The sequence below is a fragment of the Myotis nattereri genome (assembly GCF_964212035.1).
Source record: "Myotis nattereri genome assembly, chromosome: 11".
NCBI lineage: Eukaryota > Metazoa > Chordata > Mammalia > Chiroptera > Vespertilionidae > Myotis > Myotis nattereri.
In genome coordinates, this window is record NC_138086.1 from 78128112 (window position 1) to 78151455 (window position 23344).

At 53.5% G+C, this 23344-nt stretch overlaps 1 protein-coding gene across 2 annotated transcripts in view; it reads right to left on the bottom strand.

Annotated features, from left to right (window-relative positions):
• Positions 1–4721: 4721 nt before the first annotated feature.
• AOAH (acyloxyacyl hydrolase) overlaps positions 4722–23344 on the bottom strand; it is a 102209-nt gene continuing 83586 nt past the window's right edge. For both annotated transcript variants that reach the window (XM_081102180.1, XM_081102181.1), the window contains exons 16-21: positions 21953–22125; positions 20413–20471; positions 20277–20336; positions 18621–18717; positions 13281–13357; positions 4722–5337 (exon numbers count right to left, since the gene is read on the bottom strand). In XM_081102180.1, the coding sequence (XP_080958306.1) occupies positions 5209–5337; positions 13281–13357; positions 18621–18717; positions 20277–20336; positions 20413–20471; positions 21953–22125 (595 nt within the window). In that variant the 3' untranslated portion in view covers positions 4722–5208. The remainder of the gene's footprint in view (positions 5338–13280; positions 13358–18620; positions 18718–20276; positions 20337–20412; positions 20472–21952; positions 22126–23344) is intronic.

Consider the following 23344-nt stretch of genomic DNA (forward strand, 5'->3'; position numbering starts at 1 on the left):
CTGTAAAAAGATTATAAGCCACAAGACACGGGGAAACATTTTACTGGATTCTTCCAGTGACCTTTTATAGACTTTCAAGATTTGCTAGAAAAATGATTCATCATAGGCGTGCCTGTGCGTATATGTCATGCTTAAGGTACTCTACCCCTCTCTTCAGCCCCCCTCCAACTTATTTTTTAAAAAATAAATAGCATATACAGGCATTCATGCATTTACACACCTAGCTGCCCACCTGTCCATAAAATTTACAATGAAGTGCACAAATCTTAAGTGTTCCATTCCATCAGCTTTTAAAAAAAATATCTTAAATGTTTTTATTTTTTATTGGTTTTAGAGAGAGGAAGGGAGAGGGAGAGAGAGAGAAAAAAAAAATATTGACAAGCTGCTTCCTACATGCTCCCCACTGGGGATCAAGCCCGCAACCCAGGCATGGGCCCTGACCGGGAATCGAACCAACCACCTTCGGGTGCATGGGATGCCGCCCAACCCATTGAGCCACACCGGCCAGGGTCCTTCCATGAATTTCCATAAGCGTGCACACCTGTGTAAGTCAAACCTTTATCAGGATAGCTCCATCACTCCAGAAAGTTCTTTCACAGTCCTCCCCAGGTTCCTGCCCTCCAGGCAAACACTTAACAACTTTTTTTCATCATAGATCAGTTTTACTTGTAAAATTACATATAATTATACAGTCTATGCCAGGGGTCCTCAAACTACGGCCCGCGGGCCACATGCAAATACAAATATTGTATTTGTTCCCGTTTTGTTTTTTTACTTCAAAATAAGATATGTGCAGTGTGCATAGGAATTTGTTCATAGTTTTTTTTCAAACTATAGTCCGGCCCTCCAACCGTCTGAGGGACAGTGAAATGGGCCCCTGTTTAAAAAGTTTGAGGACCCCTGGTCTAGGCTCTTTTGTGCGAACTGCTTTTATTGAACATGATTCTGAGACCCACTCTTGTGTGTGGCGGTAGTGTCTTGTATATAATTGCCGAGTCGAATTTCATGTGTGTGCCTGTTCTCCTGTGGATGGACATCCCGACAGCATCTTGGTTGCTTCCATGTTTGGGCGATTACAAAGATGCTGTAAACATCGCTGTGCAGGCTTCTTTTTAAAAAAATATATATTTTATTGATTTTTTGCAGAGAGGAAGGGAAAGGGATAGAGCAGTGGTTCTCAACCTTCCTAATGCTGCGACCCTTTAATACAGTTCCTCATGTGGTGGTGACCCCCAACCATAAAATTATTTTCATGGCTACTTCATAACTGTCAAGTTGCTACTGTTATGAATCGTCATGTAAATATCTGATATGTATTTTCATTGTTACAAATTGAACATAATTAAAGCATAGTGATTCATCACAAAAACAGTATGTAATTATGTATGTGTTTTCCGATGGTCTTAGGCGACCCCCGTGAAAGGGTCGTTCGACCCCCAAAAGGGTCACGACCCACAGGTTGAGAACCGCTGGGATAGAGAGTTAGAAACATCGATGAGGGAGAAACATCGATCAGCTGCCTCCTACACACTCCCTACTGGGGATGTGCCTGCACCAAGGTACATGCCCCTGATTGGAATTGAACCTGGGACCTTTCAGTCTGCAGGCCGATGCTCTATCCACTGAGCCAAACCGGTCAGGGCCCTGTGCAGGCTCTTCTGGGTAAATACCCAGGAGAGGGATGGCTCGATCCCATGGTAAGAGTATGTTCAGTTTTATGAGGGGCCTGGTCTTATTCTGCAGACAAAGCGGACTCCAGCCGCGTGGGGAGCGGGCGTGAGAGCAGGCCTGGCTTGGCGCTCGCCATGCGCAAACATGATCTTACTTCATAAAGCGGTGGCCTCCTGTCTAGCAGCGTGGCGCCTGGCGCCAGACAGCCCGGCTTCGAACTCCTGATTCCTTGCGCGTCAGCTGTGCCTCCAGCAGGTCACCGGGTCGCTCTCTGCCCTCGTTCCCTTCCCGGGACAGCAGATACTCAGGGCCGACCGGCCTCAGGGAGTTGTAAGGGTTAAGTGCCATAATCTATGTCCAGCCTCTCTGAGCACCGTAACCTCCAGTGGTGCTGGGACACAGGCGTGATGGCTCCCACCTTAGAGAGACAGTCACCTGGAACAGAAGCTTCACAAGATCCCAGAGCGTGGAATCCCCGCCGCCTGGGCCCCGACGGGCCCCAGCGCCAGGAGGCAGCGGGCAGAGCTGTTCTCCCAGGAATGATGAGTGTGGAGTCGCCACTTACTCCCTCCAATCCCGCTGCCCCCGAGCAGCCTCCCTCCGTGTCTGGGCTCAGCGGACATTTGCAGAACTTCAGCGTGGAGGTCACTGTAGATTCAGAACATCAGCGCCTGCGGCTCTGCGGAGCCTGCGCTAAGGGTGCCTCTCCGAGGGGGGGCGCAGTCCTCGGTGAGACCAGGACCTGCAGGTCTGAAGCCACCTTGACTTCGGGCTGCAGGCAAGCCCTAGGGGCACCCTCCCACCCTGGGGCGCCCTCCCTCCCTGGGTGCCTCCTCCCACCCTGGGTGCCTCCTCCCACCCTGGGTGCCTCCTCCCACCCTGGGTGCCTCCTCCGGCCCTGGGGGCGCCCTCCTGCCCCTGCCACTGGGTGTGCAGTTTAATGATTGAGCTTTGTGAACCGGTGAGCTCCATTTGCAGAGCTCTGAGGCGGCAAGGGTTCCTGGAAATGCTCCCCGCAATTCACTATAAACAAAGCGGCAGCCAGGAGCACAACGCCCCCCACCCAGATCCTTGCACGCCCCGTGTGTGCTCTTCACGTCGCTGCGCATCCGCCCACCCACAGGCTGCGGGCCTGTAGAGACCAGTAGGTCCCCATAATGCGGTTTTAGGAAGTGACCCAGGAGCAGGCTCCCAAAGCCGCCCTCCCCCCGTCACCCAGCAAAGGAGCAGACTGAAAGAGCCCTTGTTTGTGGGCCTGTTTGTGCTGGAGCCTCGGCCACGCCAGATGAGGGTGTTGTCCTGCCGGGCAAGCACGGAGCCTGCGCTCAGACCTGAGGAGAAACCCACGCTAGTAGCTTATTGATGCGAGTTCGCCAGGAAACCACACAGATCGGTGAGCGTGCACGCGGCCGGCCCAGGCCAGGCGCCGCCTTTGCCAGGCGGTCCCACCAGGAAAGCCGTGTTGGAACCAGGATTCCGGAGACCCCAGCTCACATGCAGGACGAGGAGGGGGAGTCTAGTCTCCATGTGCCTGGCAGCTCCTCTCCTGACGCTGCCACTGGGTGTGCCCAAGGCCAATTCTCTAACCTGCATTGTCCCAGGCGGGTCCGCAGAGCACACGGTCCAGGGCTGCTAACAGCCATCGAGGGAAGAGGAGGCCCCGGTCAGCGACGTAGGGCGGATGGTGAGCGGGACAGACGTCTCTCAGCAGAACTTCCCCCCGGGACTCTCCGGGAAGCAGGGACTCGGCTGTCTTCCCCACGATTAGCCCGAGTTCCTCTCCAAGCCCCCACCCAGCCCACGTGGCCTTCCTGCGTCAGGTACCCCTGGCAGGCTGGACAGTTTAACTACAAAAATAAAACAGGATTATGAAGAAACCCGTTGTGATGAAATCAAATATCCCCCTGGTGCGAGGATTTTGAAATACTAGTATGTAAGCCCGGGCACATGTTCATACGTGTGCCTCTTCTATGGGCTCTAATACCGGCAGCTGTTTCACAGTCCTGTGGCCACAAATGATATCTCAAGACACAGGCAACCCCCGCTGCCGGCGAGTTCTGTATCGGTGAATTTATCCGTCACCCCATGTCAGCACCCCGGCACTCTTGTCATCTGAGTGGCAAACGTGCTCAGTCCCCTGACCCGCATCCCCGTTGGGGTGGAAGGAGGCAGAGCTCTGCCTTTACGAACAAGTGTCCTTTTCACGGCAGATTTACTGCCGCGTTGTGGGCACCTTTATGCTTTTTGTTGGTGATTTCCCGGTGACAGTGTCACCCAGGGGCTATGCCAAAGGGCCGCCCGAGTTTCTAAGTGCCGGTCGGTGGTGGGCGCCTCGGGGAGAAGACAGGTGAGCGGACAGGGTTCTCTCATGTGCGTCACCCTGCTGTTGGCCCTGAGTTCAGGGTTAATCTATCAGCTGTGCAGGCATAAGGTGTCTTTCAATAGCAGCACCCACAAAACAAGGCTGTGCATTGATCGCCTGGTGACCTTGCTGTGACCCAAGGCTGGCAAAGATGTCACCTGTGATTCTAGATCAACCTGGAAGCAGAGGTTCAGTGCTTGCTAATTGAGTGTCCAGGCGACTGAGTAGAGTTGTTCTACACCAGTGGTCGGCAAACTGCGGCTCGCGAGCCACATGTGGCTCTTTGGCCCCTTGAGTGTGGCTCTTCCACAAAATACCGACTTCTGCGCATGGGCCACGAAGTTTCAATCGCACTGTACATGCGCGCCCGCACATGGTATTTTGTGGAAGAGCCACACTCAAGGGGCCAAAGAGCCGCATGTGGCTCGCGAGCCGCAGTTTGCTGACCACGGTTCTACACCGTAGAACAATGACTGCCCTGAGTAGTAAGAATCCATTGTACCTGCGACCAACGCGATGTGACAGGAAACATTTCTGACAAAGGCAGTGAAAAAGGCCTTGCGTTTTGTGTCCTACGTTCATAGCCAGCGAGGGGGTCAGTCCCGGCGCCCTACGGCCCGGGGAAGCTGCCCATGTGCTGGCATTCTTATTTGTTTTTCACCACAATTAGCCATTCAAGGGCGCAGATGCTCTCTTGCTGGGAATGGCACCCAAAGCTCTCTTTTTCTTTTTAATTAAAAAAATTTAAAAAATATGTTTTTCTTGATTTTAGAGAGAGAGGAAGGGAGAGGGATAGAGAGATAGAAACATCTGTGAGAGAGAAACACCCATCGCTGGCTGCCTCCTGCACGTCCCCTGCTAGGGATGGAGCCCGCAATCTGGGCCTGTGCCCTGACCGGGAATGGAACTGTGACCTCCTGGTTCACAGGCCACACTGGCCGGGCCCAAAGCTCTTTATTGAATGTGGTAGGAGGGCCAGTGGGCGGGGACCTGAACCCAGAAGCTCTGAGTCACCCTGTCGTTCCGATGTGCTCCTTGAGGAGAGAAAAGCACTGCAAAGGGGCTGCAGGGAGAGGCCTGCGAGTCTGGCACAGCAGCCCTGGAACTGCGCGCCGGATGAGTTACCCAAGTTTCCGTTCCCCTAAGCCCCCCAGGAGCCCATGTCCCCGGGGGGCTCAGTGTCCGCCTTGGTCTCCAAACACCTGTTCAATCTGGGCGTTGAACGGATTCTCCTTCCCCAGGACCTGGGGCCACTGCAGCCGCACCTTGTCCCACAAGTCATCTGCCAGCAGCAGCGACGCCACCTGTGAGGAGAAGCAAAACAGAAATGACAACCCAGTAAAGACTTCACCGGCAAGACGCCCTCTCTTCTTCGTGTGGGGACACACTCTGGATGGTCCGTGATTGCCACCATCATTCTTTGTATGACCCCTTCCCTGGAGAGGGTGGGACCTATCGCTTGGTTCTCACTTCAGTGAGGACGGAACAGTATGTAAAACCACTCTGCCACCAGCGACCCTCCCTGTGGCCCTGGTGAAGCAGGAAGCCACCTGGCAGGGGGTGGAGGGTGCCTCCTGCTGACATCCAGCCGGAGCTGGTCCTCAGTCCTACCTCGCAGGGAAATGAATTCTGCCCACAACCCACGTGAATCTGAAAGCAGCTCTGCCCCGGTTGGGTCTCTGGATGAGCACGCGGCCCGGGGGACACACCTGGACTTTAGCCTGTGACACCCTCCTCACACACAGCGACTGTGAGATAAGAGATGGATATTGTTTCGCTGCTGAACTTGTGCTGATCTGTGATTTAGTAATAGAAAACAAACAGACCCTGGCTGGTGTGGCTCAGTGGATAGAGCGTCAGCCTGCGGACTGAAGGGTCCCAGGTTTGATTCCGTTCAAGGGCACATGCCTGGGTTGTGGGCTTGACCCCCAGTGGGGGACACGCAGGAAGCAGCCAATCAATGATTCTCTCTCATCATTGATGTTTCTATCTCTCTCTTCCTCTCTGAAATCAATAAAGACAAAAAAGAAAACAAACACACTTCCTCAGAAGCCATTTGTCCATTTCTCCGTGGACAGGTAACACTTACTGCGGGCCTAGAGCTTGAGTTTTGGAGCTGAGCCCATCGGATCCTTTCCTTAAGGAGCTCCCAGTCTAGTGAGAAAACCCGATGTGCAAACGGGCACCGGCAAAGCCACAGGGAGGGGGATGCCCTCGCCCGGAAGGGGAAGAGGTGCAGACTCTGCTGGGGGAGGGGCAGAGCTGAATTCTCAAGGAGGGGTTCCCCAGGGGGATCCCGTGGGAGCGGTGCGGTGGTGGAGGACAGCACGTGCACAGGCGCAGAGGTGGGCGGGCCTGGCGTGGGGACGATGGTGCGGGGCCGTGAGGCCGGACAGGTGAGAGGCAGTGGGGTCCTGCGAGTGCGGGGCTGGAGGCCGGGGGGGGGGGGGGGGGCCTGTCTCCGTGCCTCGCTGCCCATCAGGGTGCTCCGTGTTCGCGACGCCAGCAGGATCCAGCTGGTGTCCCGGCCTCTGGCTCCTCCTTAGCGAGCCTCTGAGGAGCAGCCTCCCCGCAGATCACACCTCGTGCACGCGGCAGCCCAGCAGCCAGCCTGCGCCCTGGTGGCCGGGTCCGCGCCGGCGCTTCGTGCCGGAGGGCAGGGATGCGGTTGCCGAGGTCTCGGAGGCGGGCACGCTGCTCAGGAGGAAGCTCGGGTCCTCCCCCCCCACCCCGTTCCAATGACAGAGCCAGAGCCGCCAGCTGCCTGCGCGGTGCCGGCAGCTTCTCTCACTGGCAAAGGCGGGGGGGGGGGGGGGGAGGGGGGGGCGGGGGCAGAGAAAATGATCTGAAGACCGCTCTGTCTAAACTGTGTTACAGAGCTTAGCAATTGTTAGGAGAAACGAGAACTGAGTCGCTGCATTAGATATCCCCAGGGTATTAATATGCTCCTGAGCCTGCGGAGGTGGCCCCCAAATCCCAGCCACCGGCTCTGTGATCTTGGTCAGATCCATGCGGTGTCCAACACACTACCCAACCCCCCCCCCCAACACCACACACACCACATACCACACACACATTACACACACACCACAAATGCCACATGCCACACACACTACACACATCACACACACAACATGCACTACATACACCACACACACCACACACATACATGTACCACATATACCCCCACATGACATGTATCACATGCACACAAACACCACACATATATACCACAGACACATACACACACACCACATATACCACATACCCTCCCATACACATGGCATACACCACACGCACACGTGCACACACGCACAGGCTGACTGTGTAGCTGGCAGCGTTTGGGGGGGGGATCAGCTCAATGGAGCATCAGTGTCTTTGAAGACGGACTGGCCTGTGGCTGTTTTCCTGCGGTTTCTCAGCACAGAGGCCGCCGCCAGGTCTGCCGGAGGTCACTGCCTGTTCTTTTCTTTATTGCCTGTGGACCTGATGCGCGTCAGCTGTCTTCCTAACGGTTACGTGGCGCCACGCCTCCGGGATCATCTACTTCCCGTCTACATTAACAGGGAGGAGACAGGGTGAGGAGCAGGAGACGTTAAAGTGACGGAGCCCAGATTTGGGCATGTGGTCGCTGCTTGGTCTGAAAGCAATTAGTGGGCAGTCCCTCTCGTGGAGATGAAAATATTCATGCGTGTGCACTGCTATTACATGCGTCTCCAACGAGAGTGGCACTGTTATTACTAGACTAGAGGTCTGTGCTAAGAAGACCCACGATACTCAGTCCTTCACTTCAGAACCACTGCTGAGCACCTCCTGGGGGTCTTAGCGCCAGCCTCTGCCTGTAGCTCCCATGATGCGGGCACAGGGCGTGGGGAGGGCTGCCCTCCTTCCTCTCCTTATTCCAATGAGCCGTTCCTCCAGCACAAGTAGCGTTTGGGCTTCCTCATTCAGACTTGACAATAGTGAAGCAATACCTAGTCACCTGAGGAAAATTTAAAACTGAAGCAAGAAGAGAAAAATAAAAGTCATCTGCAATCACAATAGATTCAGACACTATTGCCATCGGGCGTGGAGTCTTTCTGATGTGTACACACATACACACACACACACACACACACACACGGGATCACTCTGTAAAGACGATTGTATGATCTCCGCAGTAAACGGGCTCTTTGGCAAGCAGTGCCATGGGTGTTGACAAATGCGCAGAGTTGAACAGTCATCCCCAGGCCTCTCACCTGCTGCTGTGTGCTTTGCTCGAATCACGAGCACGTTTCTGTTACGAAAGGTAGATCGGTGTCACTATTTATTCAGTGTGCTGCATTCCATCAGGTGGGTGCGAGCTGGTTTACTCTTCCACGGAGACGTTGGCCACCTGCTCCCTCCACCTGTCCCCCGGGCGGATGGAGACAGCTTCCTGGTGGGGAGACAGCTGCGCAGGAGGGGCTCATGGCCACCGGCTCCCTAACCTGGCCGTGATGAACTTTGGCCCCAGGACGTGCGGAACGGAGGGGTTCTGGCTCAGTGGGACCTTCTGGTCAGCTGAGCGAGGCCCTTTGGGTCTCTTCCTTGGTAGTTGACCCTTGCGGGGCCCGGCTGCAGGGCACTGGGCGGTGCTGCCTGTGTCAGACGTGACTGCCATTTCCAGCCCGCGTGGCCCTTGGTCGGGCGCGTCCGCATCTGACGGTCACTGGCGTGTCTGCAGGCACCCGTGGTGTCTGGGTGCGTCTGGGGGCATCGCCACCCCTGTCTGCCTGCTGCTGCTGCTCGGTGCCAGGCCACGGGGTGGTCCTTGGCCCACTGCGGAGGCTCCTCCTTGACCTTCTCATAGGAGCGGTGACAGAGCAGGCGACCCGACACCCCTTGTCTGAGAGGAGGTTTTGGTCCGGCCGATGCCTCCAGGATGGAGGCCTGAGTCATGGGAGGGAGGGGCCTGGTGCAGTGTCTGCTTGGGCCCTTGGTGACGCCTCTAGGCAGCCTCCAGGACTTCCCTCCCTCTGATAAGAACTTAAATTGAGCCACGTTTTCTTGCTCAACCACATTTGTCCTTATTTTGGATGTAAGAAGTGTCCAAACCTGTGGAGAATTCTGTAGGAGATTTTATTTGTGTCAAGCTGACGACACTTGCCAGGAGCAAGCTCTCAGATGCTCCAGGGAATGACAGCTCTGCAGTTGCTTTTATGCGTTTGGGATTACGGAAGGTTACACGAGGGTGGGAGAGAGCAGGTGGGGACGGATTACAGGGCAGTTGAGATCATGTGCTCTCTCGAGGATGGCTGCACTGCTATCAAAGGTGCGTTAACATGTGCACAGAAACGGCGGACAGGGCTTGCTGACAGGAAAGGCAGGCCTTTCCCTAGGAAGTTATGTGCCTGGTGGCCACCCACGGGACCTCCCGCAGGAATTTTTGATCTGATTACGCTGTGAGGTGACTTCCCGGAGGACCCCTTTTTCAGCCACACGATGGCGGGTCTTTCCTAGGAGAGAGCCTGGTTCTCCAAACAAACATACGATGTCACAATAAAGCCCGCTCCCCTGCTGGGGGGCAGGGGGGTGGTTGGCGGGAAGGGGGGGCGGCGGAGGGTGCATCCCAGCCCCTGCTTGCTCCGAGGCACAGGAGCGGGTGAGGGGCACTTGGAAAGGTCGGAGTGAGCGCCTTGGTTTGCATGATGTCCATGACGTAGGAGGGGGTCCTGAGGCCAAACGTGTTTGCTTGGCTCTTTCACGACGGAGCCCTAGCCCGTTTGGCCCAGTGGATAGAGCGTTGGCCTGCAGACGGAAGGGTCCTGGGTTCGATTCCAGTCAAGGGCACATGCCCAGTTGTGGGCTTGATCCCCAGCAGGGGGCGTGCAGGAGGCAGTTGATCATTGATTCTCCCTCATTACTGATGTTTCTCCTTCTCTCTCCCTTCCTCTCTGAAATCAATAAAAATGTTTTAAAAAGATGGAAAAATGTGGACTCCCATAGCTGCCTGTCGTCTAGCGGATTCATGAGCACCGCCTCTGCCGGAGGGAGGGAGTATGCAGGGGGTTCCGGAGGCTCCTCTTCAAGGCCCCCCTCGCTTCTGTCTTTCCCTGAGCTCAGCGCTTGTCTGTTACCTGCTGAAAGGGCATCCCGTGTGGACTTCCCGGGGGCTCCTTAAGCCCAACACGTGCCAAAGCCCTCCCCAATGTACTGCATCCCTGTGCTCTTAGACACCTCAGTGGGCAGTGGATCATCTCTCCACCTTCCCAGCGAGTGCCTGCTTAGCATCTCTCCCCTCTACCCGCACATCCAAGGAGTGACGGTGCCCTGTTGATTGAGCTGTCTGTCTCTCTCCAATGCAAACCATTCCTTCCCCTCCACTACCTTTGTTCAGGCTCTCTCTCTCTCTCTCTCTCTCTCTCTCTCTCTCTCTCTCTCTCTCCCTCTCTCCCTCTCTCTCACATAGTTTCCCTCCCTGTGGACTGGCCCCCACTAAACCATTTTCCACGCCGCTACCACAGGTATCTTTTTGTTGTTGTTAATCATCAACTGAGAATATTTTTCCATTGATTTTTAGGGAGAGTGGAAGGGAGGGGGAAAGAGAGAGAGAAACACCGATGTGAGAGAAACACATCGATTGGTTGCCTCCTGTCCATGCCCCAACCAGGCTGGGGAGGAGCCTGCAACCAAGATATGTGCCCTTGACCGGAATCGAACCCAGGAACCCTTGGTCCACAGGCCGACACTCTATCCACTGAGCCAGACCTGGTAGGGCCAGGTATCTTTCTTGCTTAAAACCTTCAGTGGCTCTCAGTTCCCCACAGGAGGAAGGCCAAAGCCCATCCAGAACTTAGGTGGCCTGGCCCTGGATGCTCCTCCTATTCCTCCCCCCAACTCTGGTGCCGTGTTCCAGGGGCACCAACGCTCTCACCGCCTCCCACGTGCCACGCTTTCGTTCACATCCAGGTCTCTGCCGAGCACAGCCGCGGCGATCACCCCTCCCCTCTGTCCTGCCCTGCCTAGTTCACGGTCCCTCTGACGCCCCTCCCTGCCTCCCATCCCCCACGATGCCCCACGGCGTCTGCGCGTGCGCAGCGGAGGCATTTTCCACTTCATGTGTCATTATCTGCTTCCTTGTCACCCTGTCACTCTACACTAGGACCTCCCCAAGCGGCAGGGAAGGCTTCCGGTTCGCTCTCGGATTCTCACAGCGTTGGATGTCCGGTCGGCACTCGCACATTTTAGATGACAAGTTGCAATCTGGGCTGTGCAGCTTAATATACATGATAGATAGGCAGGCTTCGGGCACTGCTGCCCACGGGCACCTGGCGTAGGGGGGCTGCCCACTGGTGTCCGCTCCCCACCCACCACCAGCACGTGCGCAGATCTCCCGATTAACAAGATGACGGCACAGGCCGGGTGTCAGCTTTGACTCCATTTTCAATAATCGGTTGCAGGCAAAGCCGTCCGAGTGTGAGATAAGGTCCCGTGCGACAGGCCCTGAGCCCTAATGCTCGAGGGACAGCGGCTTTTGTAATGGGTCAGGCAGGTTCGTCCCAAGGGATAAAACAAAGCTGTCGTCAACCCTCTTCTATTTAGTTTGCCCTTTTTAATTTAATGATTCTTTTAAAAATTATATTTGCATTGATTTCAGAGAAGAAGGGAGAGGGAGAGAGAGAGAAACATCAATGATGAGAGAGAATCATTTATGAGCTGCCTCGTGCACGCCCCCTACTGGGGATAGAGCCCGCAACCCTGGCATGTGCCCTGATGGGCAGGAATTGAACCATGACCTCCTGGTTCATAAGTTGATGCTCAACCACTGAGCCACACTGGCCGGGCTAGTTTGTTCTTAACTAATTCCCTCTGACCATTTCTTCATATCCCTTCTCTCTATCAAATCAGAAGAGTAGAGGTACAACGCTATGATGCACAAAGAATGACAAGCACTACTACCTAAATATTGCCGGACAGAAGGTCTCCACATTATTACAAAACCAAAGACATTTTTTTTTTTTTTTTTTGGAAAGGGGCAGACTCTATATCTAACCAGCTTCTAGCCCGCAGTTCTCTTGGATCACAAGATCCACAGGAACATTAGATGTTCTGAGGCGCTTTGGATTTATTTATTTTTGGTTATTAGTGAGATGGGCATTGATTACTCACTGTAAATCTACCCAGCGCTTGTGGGACTCCACTGTGCACGCATCTGTGGATGGAGGGGCCCTCTCCTTTTTCTGTTAGCCCTGCCGTGGGTTCCTCCCAGAGCCTGGGCAAGGTGAGGTACGCTCCACTCACACTCCTGAGGGGATGGCCAGCCCTCACCGTGGCCTGGCTGACCATCAAGGCCACAGCCACAGAAGAGGACGCCAAAAGCGCTTCTCAGGTTGGACCCTGGTCACTGCCACCCCTAGACCCCTAGACATCCTCACCTAGACTGAGTCAGAAAGACTAGTGTGGTGGAGGACTCTCAGCTTTCAAAATTTTGAAAGTGGCAGAGCGACTTCTCTACTACTTCATTTATCGTTATCCCATATAAAAAAAGGCTAATATGCAAATTGTCCCCTTGACCTACCAGGAGTTTAACTGGGAGTTTGACCAGGGGGCGGGGCCAGCCAACCAACCACCCGCAGCTCCTACCCCTCCCCCCCCCAGCTAGCTGTGGCCCCTCTCCTCAGCCAGCCCTGCCCCCAATCGGCCCCCCCACCCTGATTGGGGCAGGCTGGATGGACTCACCTGTGCACAAATTCATGCACCGAGCCTCTAGTTTTTAAATAAAGAAGTATCATGTGTCAGTCCAGATGAGTGACAGATAAACATGGAGCTTCCTGGGTTGAAGCCAGGATGATAGACGGGGTGGGGCAAGAAGGGACAGAGTCCTGCCTTCCTGCTCCCCCTGCTTTCCTCTCACAGTGTTCTTTCTAGAAGGATCCACAGAAGAGCTTTCTCACAGGTCTCGCTTTCAGGAATCCTTGGGATTTGTGTGTGTACCTGACCTGTGTTATGTTATGGAGGCCACGACTATGCCCCTCTCTGCACTGACCCCTGGAAAGCACAGAACGAAGTTATAGGCATCTCTCAGAACTTCCCCCACACGTTACATGAGTGCGAACTATAGACATTAAGTCAAGAGGCCAGGTATCATTTCCACCTTGTTTTCCCCTTCCTCTGGTTTTCCCTTTACTTTTATTGACTCTTCTATCTAACCCATGTATGGAATGCATAATTATTTTAAAAAATAAGCTAACAGGTAGTTGTCAACCACCAAGATACGACGGCTCACCTCATTGGGGTGGAATCCATCGACGGGTTCGAGGAGCTGCCAGGGCTGCCCGCCTCTCTTCTGCCACTTCTTTATGACTGCAGGGCACACACACAGCCAGAGGGTTAGAGCAGGGACTGTCGCCAGAGCTGCCCGCTGCCTCCCGAGCCGGGCTCACCACCCGGGCTGCCCATGAGACGTTATCTCGTGTTGGGGGAACTTTCTGAACAGAGATGCTCTCCCCACTGTGTGCTTGTTGTTTTCCTAACTCGGGAGGAACACGTGTGCGAGTGGATGTGGTTGTGTGGCGGGGCCAGGTGAGCTCTGGACTATTCGGCACCCGTTCCAGTCCATCTCCTTTTCCAGTGGCCAGTGGGGCAGCATCGCAGAGGCAGGAGGGGGAGCAGACGTGTTAACATCACCTTTCACGGCTGCCAATTCCATACCTGCCTGCCTGTGGCAACCTGTCATCATCAAAAATCCTACAGGGCGTCGGAAATATGATTACGTACAACATGCTGATGATCTCAACATCACAACCCGAGTGATGAAAAGCATACAGCCGCCCTTCACCAGGGGTGACAGGCCAGGAGTGTCTGTTGCTCGAGGCAACAGTATGTGAACCCTACATGGTAGTAGCCTCGTCTGTGAGAACGCCTGAGGGAAACGCACCTCCTTAGAGAGCCTCCCAGGAGAAAAGCCTGGAACCTGCTGCCCCAGAGTGGCCCGGGTGCTCACTCCCCGACATCCAGAGAGGGGCGCAGGCATAGCTACAGTTCTCCAGTTCTTCCCTCTTCCGCCTGCAGAAAACTCAAGGGCAGCGACCCATGCCCTCTTTGTTTCTCCCCCTCTCATTTTTTAAAAATGTTTTTTTAAATTGATATTTAGAGAGAGAAGAAGGGTGAGGGAGAGAGAGAGAAACATCAATGATGAGAGAGAATCATTGATCGGCTGCTTCCTGTACGCCCCCCACTGGTGATCGAGCCCACAACCTGGGCCTGTGCCCTGACTGGGAATCAAACTGTGACCTCCTGGTTCACAGGTCAAGGCTCAACCACTGAGCCACGCCTGCCAGGCCCTCTTTGCTCTTCATGACCGATCATGAATGACCTCTTGGGATGTGTCACATGGTGTATTTTCTTTACCTGGGAAGTCAGAGAGACTCGGCTAATGACCTGCTGTTCAGAGCAGCAATAGACGTCCTGGGCGGAGATTCATAGACCACGTGTGGCTCTTTAATGGCCAGTAACACTCTCAGGTATTTAAGAAGGGAAATCCACATGCTGGTCTGCGCCATGAGGTCACTGGTTGTTTTTGCAGGTACATGGCAGGATCTGAGACACGGGTGTGCTCCAGAGGCATTGCCACGGAAGCGGAGTGAGCCGGCAGTGTGTTCCAGCGGTCAGTGTGGAAATGGCCTTGCCAGCCCAGTGGCACTTTCCTTCCTCTGTGGGAGGTGTGGCGCAGACGAGGATAAGGCCCTTGCCCGCTCAGCTGCCCTGTCCCAAAGGGGGGAAATCGCTGCTCTGTGTGGCTCATGGCCAGTTTGGGGGGGGGGGTTGTGAGTCAGCGAGCAACAGAGAGCCTCTGGAGACAACAACCATCTTTCAGGGCTGGGCAGGGTGTCCTAGTGGAGAGCAGATCGCTCTTGTACCCACCCTCAGGGGACAGGCCCTCAACTGAGATTTGCTCTGTCGCGGGGTGTGAAATGGTGAATTTCACATTAAAAAAGAGGCTATCGATGATGCCACAGTTCAAATGCAGCACAGAAAGGAGAGATTTTCGTGGGACTGTGAAGACTGCAGGTTTGATAAGTGGGTCTTCATTTCTCATGAAAGGAGACCACAGTGAGAGATGCATTTCTACCACAGCTTCCTCTAAGGAACTCAGCGTGGTCCACAGGTGTGATTGGTGATGGAGCTGAGTCGGACATGGAAAGAGAATAGCCTGGCTGGTGTGGCTCAGTGGTTGTCGACCTAGGAACCAGGAGGTCACAGTTCGATTCCCGGCCGGGGCACATGCCCGTGTTGCGGGCTCCATCCCCAGTGGGGGCGTGCAGGAGGCAGCCGATCAATCAGTGATTCTCTCTCATCATTGATGTGCCTATCTTTCTCTCTCCCTCTCTTCCTCTCTGAAATCAATAATGAAAGAAATACATTAAAAAAATAAAGAAAGACAATAAACATTTGTTTTCCAGGTCTCATGAGTCCTGGGAGATGGTAGCAGGTGCTCCACACGCACAGGTGACCGTGGCGGGTGGTGGGGAGGGGATGTCCCTGTGCCATTGCTGAGTCCCTACTCTGTTGCAAGGTGCCTCCATCCTTACATGAGCCCTGTTGCCGTTATTGCCATGTTGCTCAAAAGGAGACAAAAGCTGTGTGGCTGTTTCATGTGCTCGAGGTTGGTTACTCAGGTCTGAGTCGGGATGGGCACACAGTTCTATCCAGTGGTAAATTCTGGCCTTTTCCTGGAAGGGCACATGCACCCCCACGGGGCAGACCAGATTGCCAGGCGTGGGTGTTCCCCACAGAGACGGGTCTAGGAGTGGATGGTCCCTCTGCCTGCTCTGGAAAATGCTAAGCTTTCAAGGTCAAAATTCCCTTTGCAGTAGCGGAACTTGGGGCATACGTCAAGTTCTCAATACAGTTCCTGGAAACTAGATAAACTTCCAGCTCTTTCAGGCAGGCACTGGGCGCCTGGATGTTAAATGTGAGGTGCTGCATCGGCTGATCCCAGGGTGGATCCCGGCACCGGTCCCTCTGCCTCCACTCTCCCTCCCACCCGTCCGTCTGTCCTCCCCAGGGCAGTGTGCATGGTCTTCTCGTGGAGAAGGCGAGGGAGGCCCTGTACCCAGCAGGATCGTCCTATTTGTTTTTGTCAGAAAATTACAAAACCTCAGGAAGGTCCTGGACTGTCGATGAGGATCGCTAAGCACGAGAGACAGAGGGAGGCTTCCCAGCGAAGTGCCGACCGCCATGTGGTTAGACGTTCAGTTTGGTCTAACTGGACTTTTTAAATTTATTCTTTTGCTTTGTTACTGCATTTATTGCTGTTCCGAGGACAGGAACGGGCTGATGACTTCTCCTCACAAGCATCAAGGTCATCAATGGAATGCTGGCCGGGACTGGGCCAAGGGTCAAGGTCTTCTGTCTGAGTCCAGACCAGCGGTTCTCAACCTGTGAGTCGCGACCCCTTTGGGGGTCGAATGACCCTTTCACAGGGGTCGCCTAAGACCATTGGAAAACACATATATAATGACATATTGTCTTTGTGATTAATCACTATGCTTTAATTATATTCAATTTGTAACATTGAAATTGGGGGTCACCACAGCATGAGGAACTGTATCAAAGGGTCGCAGCATTAGGAAGGTTGAGAACCACTGTTCTAGACCCTTGGTGAACATAAGGACTGTTCTGTTTCGTTGAGCGCTAGATCCCCAGCACCTATACAGCACATGGTAGGACAGACATAGCAAAAACCTGATGCCTAACCGACTAAGAATTTTAACCTGGCAGCATTGTAGAGCCTCATTTATTAAATTTTAATGTGCATGGGATTGTCTGTGGACTGTGCTAAAATGCAGATTCCTAGGCCTCAGTGAGGAGCGGGGCCAGGGTTCGGCATTTATAAGTAGCTCCCAGGTGGAGTGGATGCAGCTCGCCCCAAACCACACGCTGGGTAGCAAGGGTGTGATGGCAATGGTACTCTTTCCTGGGGACGGGCAGTGTCCCAGGCATGGCATTGAGGAGGGTCACATGTTCCTGTAACCATGGCTGAGATGTGTTCTGCAGATATGGCTGCCCCCTTTTCAGGCCTGGGCCAGAGCATTCAGAAATGTGCAGGGACCTGCCTGCAATCCCAAAGGTAACAAAGCACAGAGCTGGGGGCTCCCTCGGAAAGTGAGGACGTTCCCTGCGCATGTTAGACGTTATTATATTTCTAATAACTTCATCTATGTTCAAGGTTGACGATGATCAGAGATCCCTTGGTGGTATATTTGTTTACAGCAGGAATTCATTAGTGAGTCGTTAGCTCTGCATTTTAGTGCGAGGCTATCCATCAAAATGTCTCTCGCCATGAGAGAAATTGTCTCACCTAGGCAGGAAATCTAGTTAAGGGCCATCAGTCTTGTTGAGAAGATGTTCAGAGCTGAAGTACTAGACTCTGCAATGCAGCCGTGTCAGCTAATGTAATCTGCGATGATTCACGCAGGCCATCTGCTTCCCCCTGGCTGCTCGGGCTGGGAGGGCGGGTGGGGAGACAGAGATGATAACCTCTGGAGGAGAAATGGTCCGTCCTGTGCATGCACGGCAAAGCTTTTCATTAGCGCCACCCCAGAGGTCAGTCCATCAACAGGAGGCGTGTCTCTTGTACAACAACTGCTTAGCAATAAATACGAGACTGGAAGGATTAAAGCCCATCAAAAATAATTTTTTTTTCCAGCCAGGCTGGCATGGCTCAGTGGTTGAGTGTTGACTTATGAATCAGGAGGTCATGGGTTCAATTCCCGGTCAGGGCACATGCCTGGGTTGCAGGCTCGGTCCCCAATGGGGCGTGTGCAGGAGGCAACTGATCAATGATTCTCTCTCATCATTGATGTTCCTCTCTCTCCCTCTCTCTCTCTTTCTCTCTCTCTCTCTCCCTCTCCCTCTCCCTTCCTCTCTGAAATCAATAAAAATATGTTTAAAAATAATAATAATTTTCAGAGTCAAGGTGCGAAGGAGAAATGGTAGCTCTGGGACCATGCCCACTGCCGTGGCCACGCCTCAGTGGCCCCTGTGTCTGGACAGAATGGCAGCAGAGAAATACTAATGTTCTTTCCAGGAAGCTGAGACCCGGGCTGTCCATCCTGCCACAGGCAAATCTGAGGTCATCCCATAGAGACTTGGATGCATTTCTTTTTGTGCAGGGCCTGGGAATCTGCATCGTGACTAAGTAGGCAATCCAGTGCCCACTGTGAGAGGCACTGCCTTAGCCCTCATCCCCGTCACACTCATCTGTAGCCCACTGGTAAGCAGATGCTGCGATACTGGCCAGAACAGAGGGGATTCCATCGACCTGCTGGCCCCCTGCTGAAGCGTTTTCCACCTGGCCGCTGGCTCTGCTGTTTGAGGGTTTCTAAGATGACGGTGAACTCAGGCGTGATGCTGAGCTGAGGAGAAATGGTCCGTCATTTCCAGGCAGAGGGCCGCACTCTGCCTTCCTTCAGCGCTGGAGCTATTAGTGTGTGAGGATGTCACGGGAGACCCCGTCCAACCTGCTGCCTGTGGGTTTATACCTGCCCGGGGCAGGCTCTCCCTAGCTCTTGTCTGTGTCAGTGAAGATAAGGTGTCATCACCTTAGCCAAGCAACACTTACTTTCTTGGAAGTCAAAATCCATGTAGTAAAGACGGAAGCTGGTAAATTCCTGGCTGGTGGCAATCTTCTTCAGTGTATTCGAGAGTAGTGCTGCTCTCTGAATGCAAGAGAAACGGGAGAGCTCAGTGAAACCTAGGCCTTGATTGGAGTGAGCGGGTGATTCAGGCAGAACAAAGAAATGGACGGTCCCCTCCCCCACCCCCCACCCTGCAGCTGTCCTCACAGAGCCACTCAGCAGCTCCGTACCCTGACTTCTCTCCTGCCCATGGCCAATGCGCATGCAAATGGTTAAACTTCATTAGGAACCAAATCGGCGCAAATGAAAGCAATAAGATACCACTCTCCCCGATGGGATCGGCGAGGGGAAGATGAACAGTCGTGATAATGGAGACAAGCGCCCGGGGATCGGAGACTCAGAATGCCAATCTGTTTAACCTTTCTAAGAGCAGTTCAGCAGTTTGAGGGTCACCTCCTCAAGCACAGCTCACTCTTAGACCCAGGCATTTTTCTAGAAATTTGTCTTAAGGAAATAGACATGGCACACAAAGACACATGCATACACACACACACACACACACACACACACATGTCCATCCCAATGCTGTAGATCACATTGAACAATAGGAAACCTCTGTGACCTGTAGGCCCAGCTCCAAGGGATGAAATAAATCACGGTACATTCCTATGTTGTACACTCTAAAATGATCGCAAGCTCAGGATGTGGTGGGATAACGGATGAACGTCAGACGGCATACAACACGTGTGTATTCTGAGACTGTGTAGGCCAGTGATGGTGAACCTTTTGAGCTCGGCATGTCAGCATTTTGAAAAACCCTAACTTAACACTGGTGCTGTGTCACATATAGAAATTTTTTGATCTTTGCAACCATAGTAAAACAAAGACTTATATTTTTGATATTTATTTTATGTATTTAAATGCCATTTAACAAAGAAAACTCAACCAAAAACATGAGTTCGCGTGTCAGAGGTTCGCCATCACTGGTGTGGGCACAACCCCGACACCTATGGAAGTGATACTGGAAAGACAGGCACACACTAGCTTTGGGTGGTGGGACTTGGGGTAAACTTTGCTACTGTTCTTGGTGCTTTTCTTAACATTCTCCAAGGTGTTTAAAGATGGAAGTATATTTGTACAAGGAGATCAATGAGTCTCTTACAAGGAGGAGGCTCATTTTCTGCGGAAGAGCTGCGGGGGCTCCCGGCTCCTGCAGAGAGGAGAGGAAGGCTCTGGGGCGCCGGTCCTCCCTGAACTTGGGGGGACTCAGACCAGGGCCTCACCTCGCTCACTTCTCTCCGCCTCTACAAACACGCCTACAACGGGCTCTCAAAGGTGTGTGTGTGTGTGTGTGTGTGTGTGTGTGTGTGTGTACACGCTTATGCACATAGGAGAGAGACAGTCACACATATACAGTGACTGTCAGACACGGTAAGAGTGACAGGCCCAGAGGAGGTGGAAGGGGAGAGGCAGGGCACCCCACATTCCCTGGCCCCGTCAAGCCCCCCAGAAGTTTGATGTTTCTGTTCTCCAGCTTGGGGGCCAGCACGCTGCCCAAACCCCATCCCCGGTGCAAACACTGCAGCAACCGCAGAGCAAGAATGACCCAACATGCCGCCGAGGGCCCGCGCCAGGCCTACCTGCGAGGTGAGCGTCCGGAGGGTCTCGTTGGCCGTCATCCAGCCGTGGCAGGGGCTGACCTGGGGGCGGGAGGACTGTGATTACCGGGAGCACAGATGGTCAGGGCAGGGCCTCGGGACAGGCAGGGAAGCTCACCTGAAGGCAGCTCAGGAAGGCGTACAACTGCCCGTAGGTCACGTCCCCATTCAGCTGGCCTGGAAAAGAGCAAGCCCGGATGTGGCAACCAATGGGACACTTAGGGTGGCCCTGCCCCCCCCTGCAGAAGGCTGGCAAGCCCAGGGACCAGCCCTGACGTCCAGTTGGCATGGCTCTGAGGAACACCCATGCTTCCTTTCTTTCTGGATGCCCTAGACATTCAGAGCTGGAGTGGGGAGGGGCTAAGGAGTTTGCTTCCTCCGTGAGCTGTTGGCACAGCAGGGCGGGCCCGAGGGGCCTGGCCACATCTGGACGCAGGTGGAGGGACGCCAGGGCCCTGGAGGGACCAGAGCATCACCAACAGTGGACTTGGTCCCGCATGGCTTTCTCCTGGCAATGAAGTGCCAAGTCCCCAGGGGGCACGGGAGCTCTTAGGGGGCAGCTGACAAATCCTCCTGAGCAAGTTCATGAAACCCCAGGTCTGACCAGTGACCCCTGGTGCGCGTGTCTGAAGGCTGCCATGCGCCACCCTGCGTGGGGGGCTGAAGGCCTCCCCAAGTGCATGGGCGGCCACGGAAGGGGGAGGCAGCCACCACATCCCTGCACGGCCCAGGGAGGTTATCTGAGCCCCGAAGCGTAGCTATGCTCCACACTGATTATTTGGTGCAAGTGAGAGAGGCACCAAGAGTGAAGATGACAGACGGTGCGGGAGGTCACCTGTAAAGGTCAGCTGCAGGGGCAGAATCCGTGGGGGCTGTTTCTTCTCCCACGTCTCCCCTCCCCCCTTACAGCATCCCCGCCCCCGAGGCACCCCCACTTCCGAGCTGTGGCTCAGACACAGAACCCAGGTCCCCCCCCCCCCCCCGCCTCCCCCCACCCCCCAAACACACACTCTCAAGGGCAATGGCTGGTGTCTGACTCATTAGCACTCTCTCACGCTCCAAAAAGTAAAGAGAAATAAGAGGCCCTATCTGGGAGCGAAGAGAGAGATTGAAGGTGACGGAACAGCCTTATTTCTCACTTGCGCCTCACATCAGTTAGGCTGAACGGTAGATTCAATTTTCTTGTCAGAGAGGAGGAACATTATCTCTTCTCCGCAGACGGTGAGCGTGTGGAAGCCAGAACCAGCCCTCCCAGGGCTGCGGGCGACGGAATGCCATCTGGCCACCAGGGGGCACTCCCCACCCAGATTCGGAGAAATCCTCCCTCCGACTCAGGCTTTCTGTCTCTTGTTTGGGCTTCATCAGCTCGTTTTTAGATCTCACCTTCAGTGAAAGGAGTTTCCTGACTGAAACGCTTACCTTTCGATTTGTCCTAATTCTTCGTCCACTACTTCTGCCCCTCCCGGCTTTGGACCTGGTTCTGCCCACGGTTGGATCCTGACCTCTAGACCCTGCAGCTGGGGCACTTGCCTGCATCCGTGCTGATGCATGCACTGCAGTGGCATGTTAGGTGTGTTCCTACGTGCTGTGAACTCTCTGCACTGGAACTGTATGTACACTGACATCGTTAAAGCGTAAAAGGGTCTTCAGAACAATACCGAGAGGATGGTGTCTGCTGTGCAAATGATCCCAGAGGAAGGTCCCGTCCGGCAAGCCGTACAGAATCACGTGGCTGCCGTTGGGCAGGCGGGCATTGAGGTACTTCAGGGTCTCCATGACCTTAGAATAGAATTGCTCAGGAGTGGTCATTTCTGGGACTGGGTCACTCTTCCTGTTGGTTAAAAGGAACAGAAAAGATCTTACCAGCTTACCAGCACAGATGCATACACATTCCAAATACCCGCCCCTTGAAGGCCACACCATGAGGCGGTTATGGGTGCTATTTGCAAAAACGTTTCTGGCTTCCCGATTCCCGCGCAGTCGGGTTGGCCATGTCGCTGGTTTGGTATCTGAGTTGTGAGGAGAGACGTATGTCATGGTTGGTGGTATGAGAGCCTCTAAAAGCTCCATTCCTTTGCCATGGGTCTTGGCAATGTTCTAGAAGCAGTGACTTCACCCATCTGAGTCCTGGAACAGATTCACGTGATGATCCTTGACGGACATGTAGTGTGAATGGCGTGTGAATGTTTGTTGCTTTATATTCCTAAGGTTTTAGGAGCTGTTTGTTCCTGCAGCATCGCCTCACCTATCCTAACTGATACACACAGTTCGTGGAATCAAAGGAGTCCGGGACTGATTATGATTTGCTTGACACTTCAAGGTCTGCAACTTGGTCTCTAAAACTTCCCACCTGCATTGCAGGTAGGGAAACGGAATGTGGCTGAGCAATCAAGTCACACTATGTGTCCACAATATCTCTTTCCAGTTGAACTCTCATGACTTTCCTGATAGGCTGCTCTTTCCGGCGACCCCCCTGCCACGCTGCCCGCCGAAGGGCATTCCATGTCGCATATCTGCCTTCCTCTTCACAGCAGTGCTTGTGCTCTATAGAGATTATTGGAAATTTTAATTTGTATTTTTTCTTCTTGCTTCATAAGCGTTAGTGAAAATAGAAAAAGGAAGTTTTGGAACGTACTTATCAGAGCATTGACCTAAGGTCAGACTTTAAGACAAAGAAGGACAAAGTAAACTGAAAGTAACAAAATTGTGCCTTCAGACATTTTTTGAATTTAAGCTCGTTGACTTTGATTTGGTTTAGGAAAAAAGCAGAAATAAGGAGTGTGTGAATGTATTCTAGAAATATATCATGGAAAGTTATATTTAAATTCATTTCTTTTTTCCAAGTTAGGTTTGGAAGGCAAAGTGTAAATAAGGACGCTAGAATACTTTTTGGCTTGAAGATATAAACTGTTCGTCTTTTTGCACAGTTGACTTTCCAGCATATTCTGTAGCTTTCGTAGGTTGAGCAGTGATTGGAAAAGCCCGGGAAGCTGGGCTAGCCGAGGCCACCTTGAGCAGCGCCACCATGAGAAATGTAGGTTCCTCTGTGG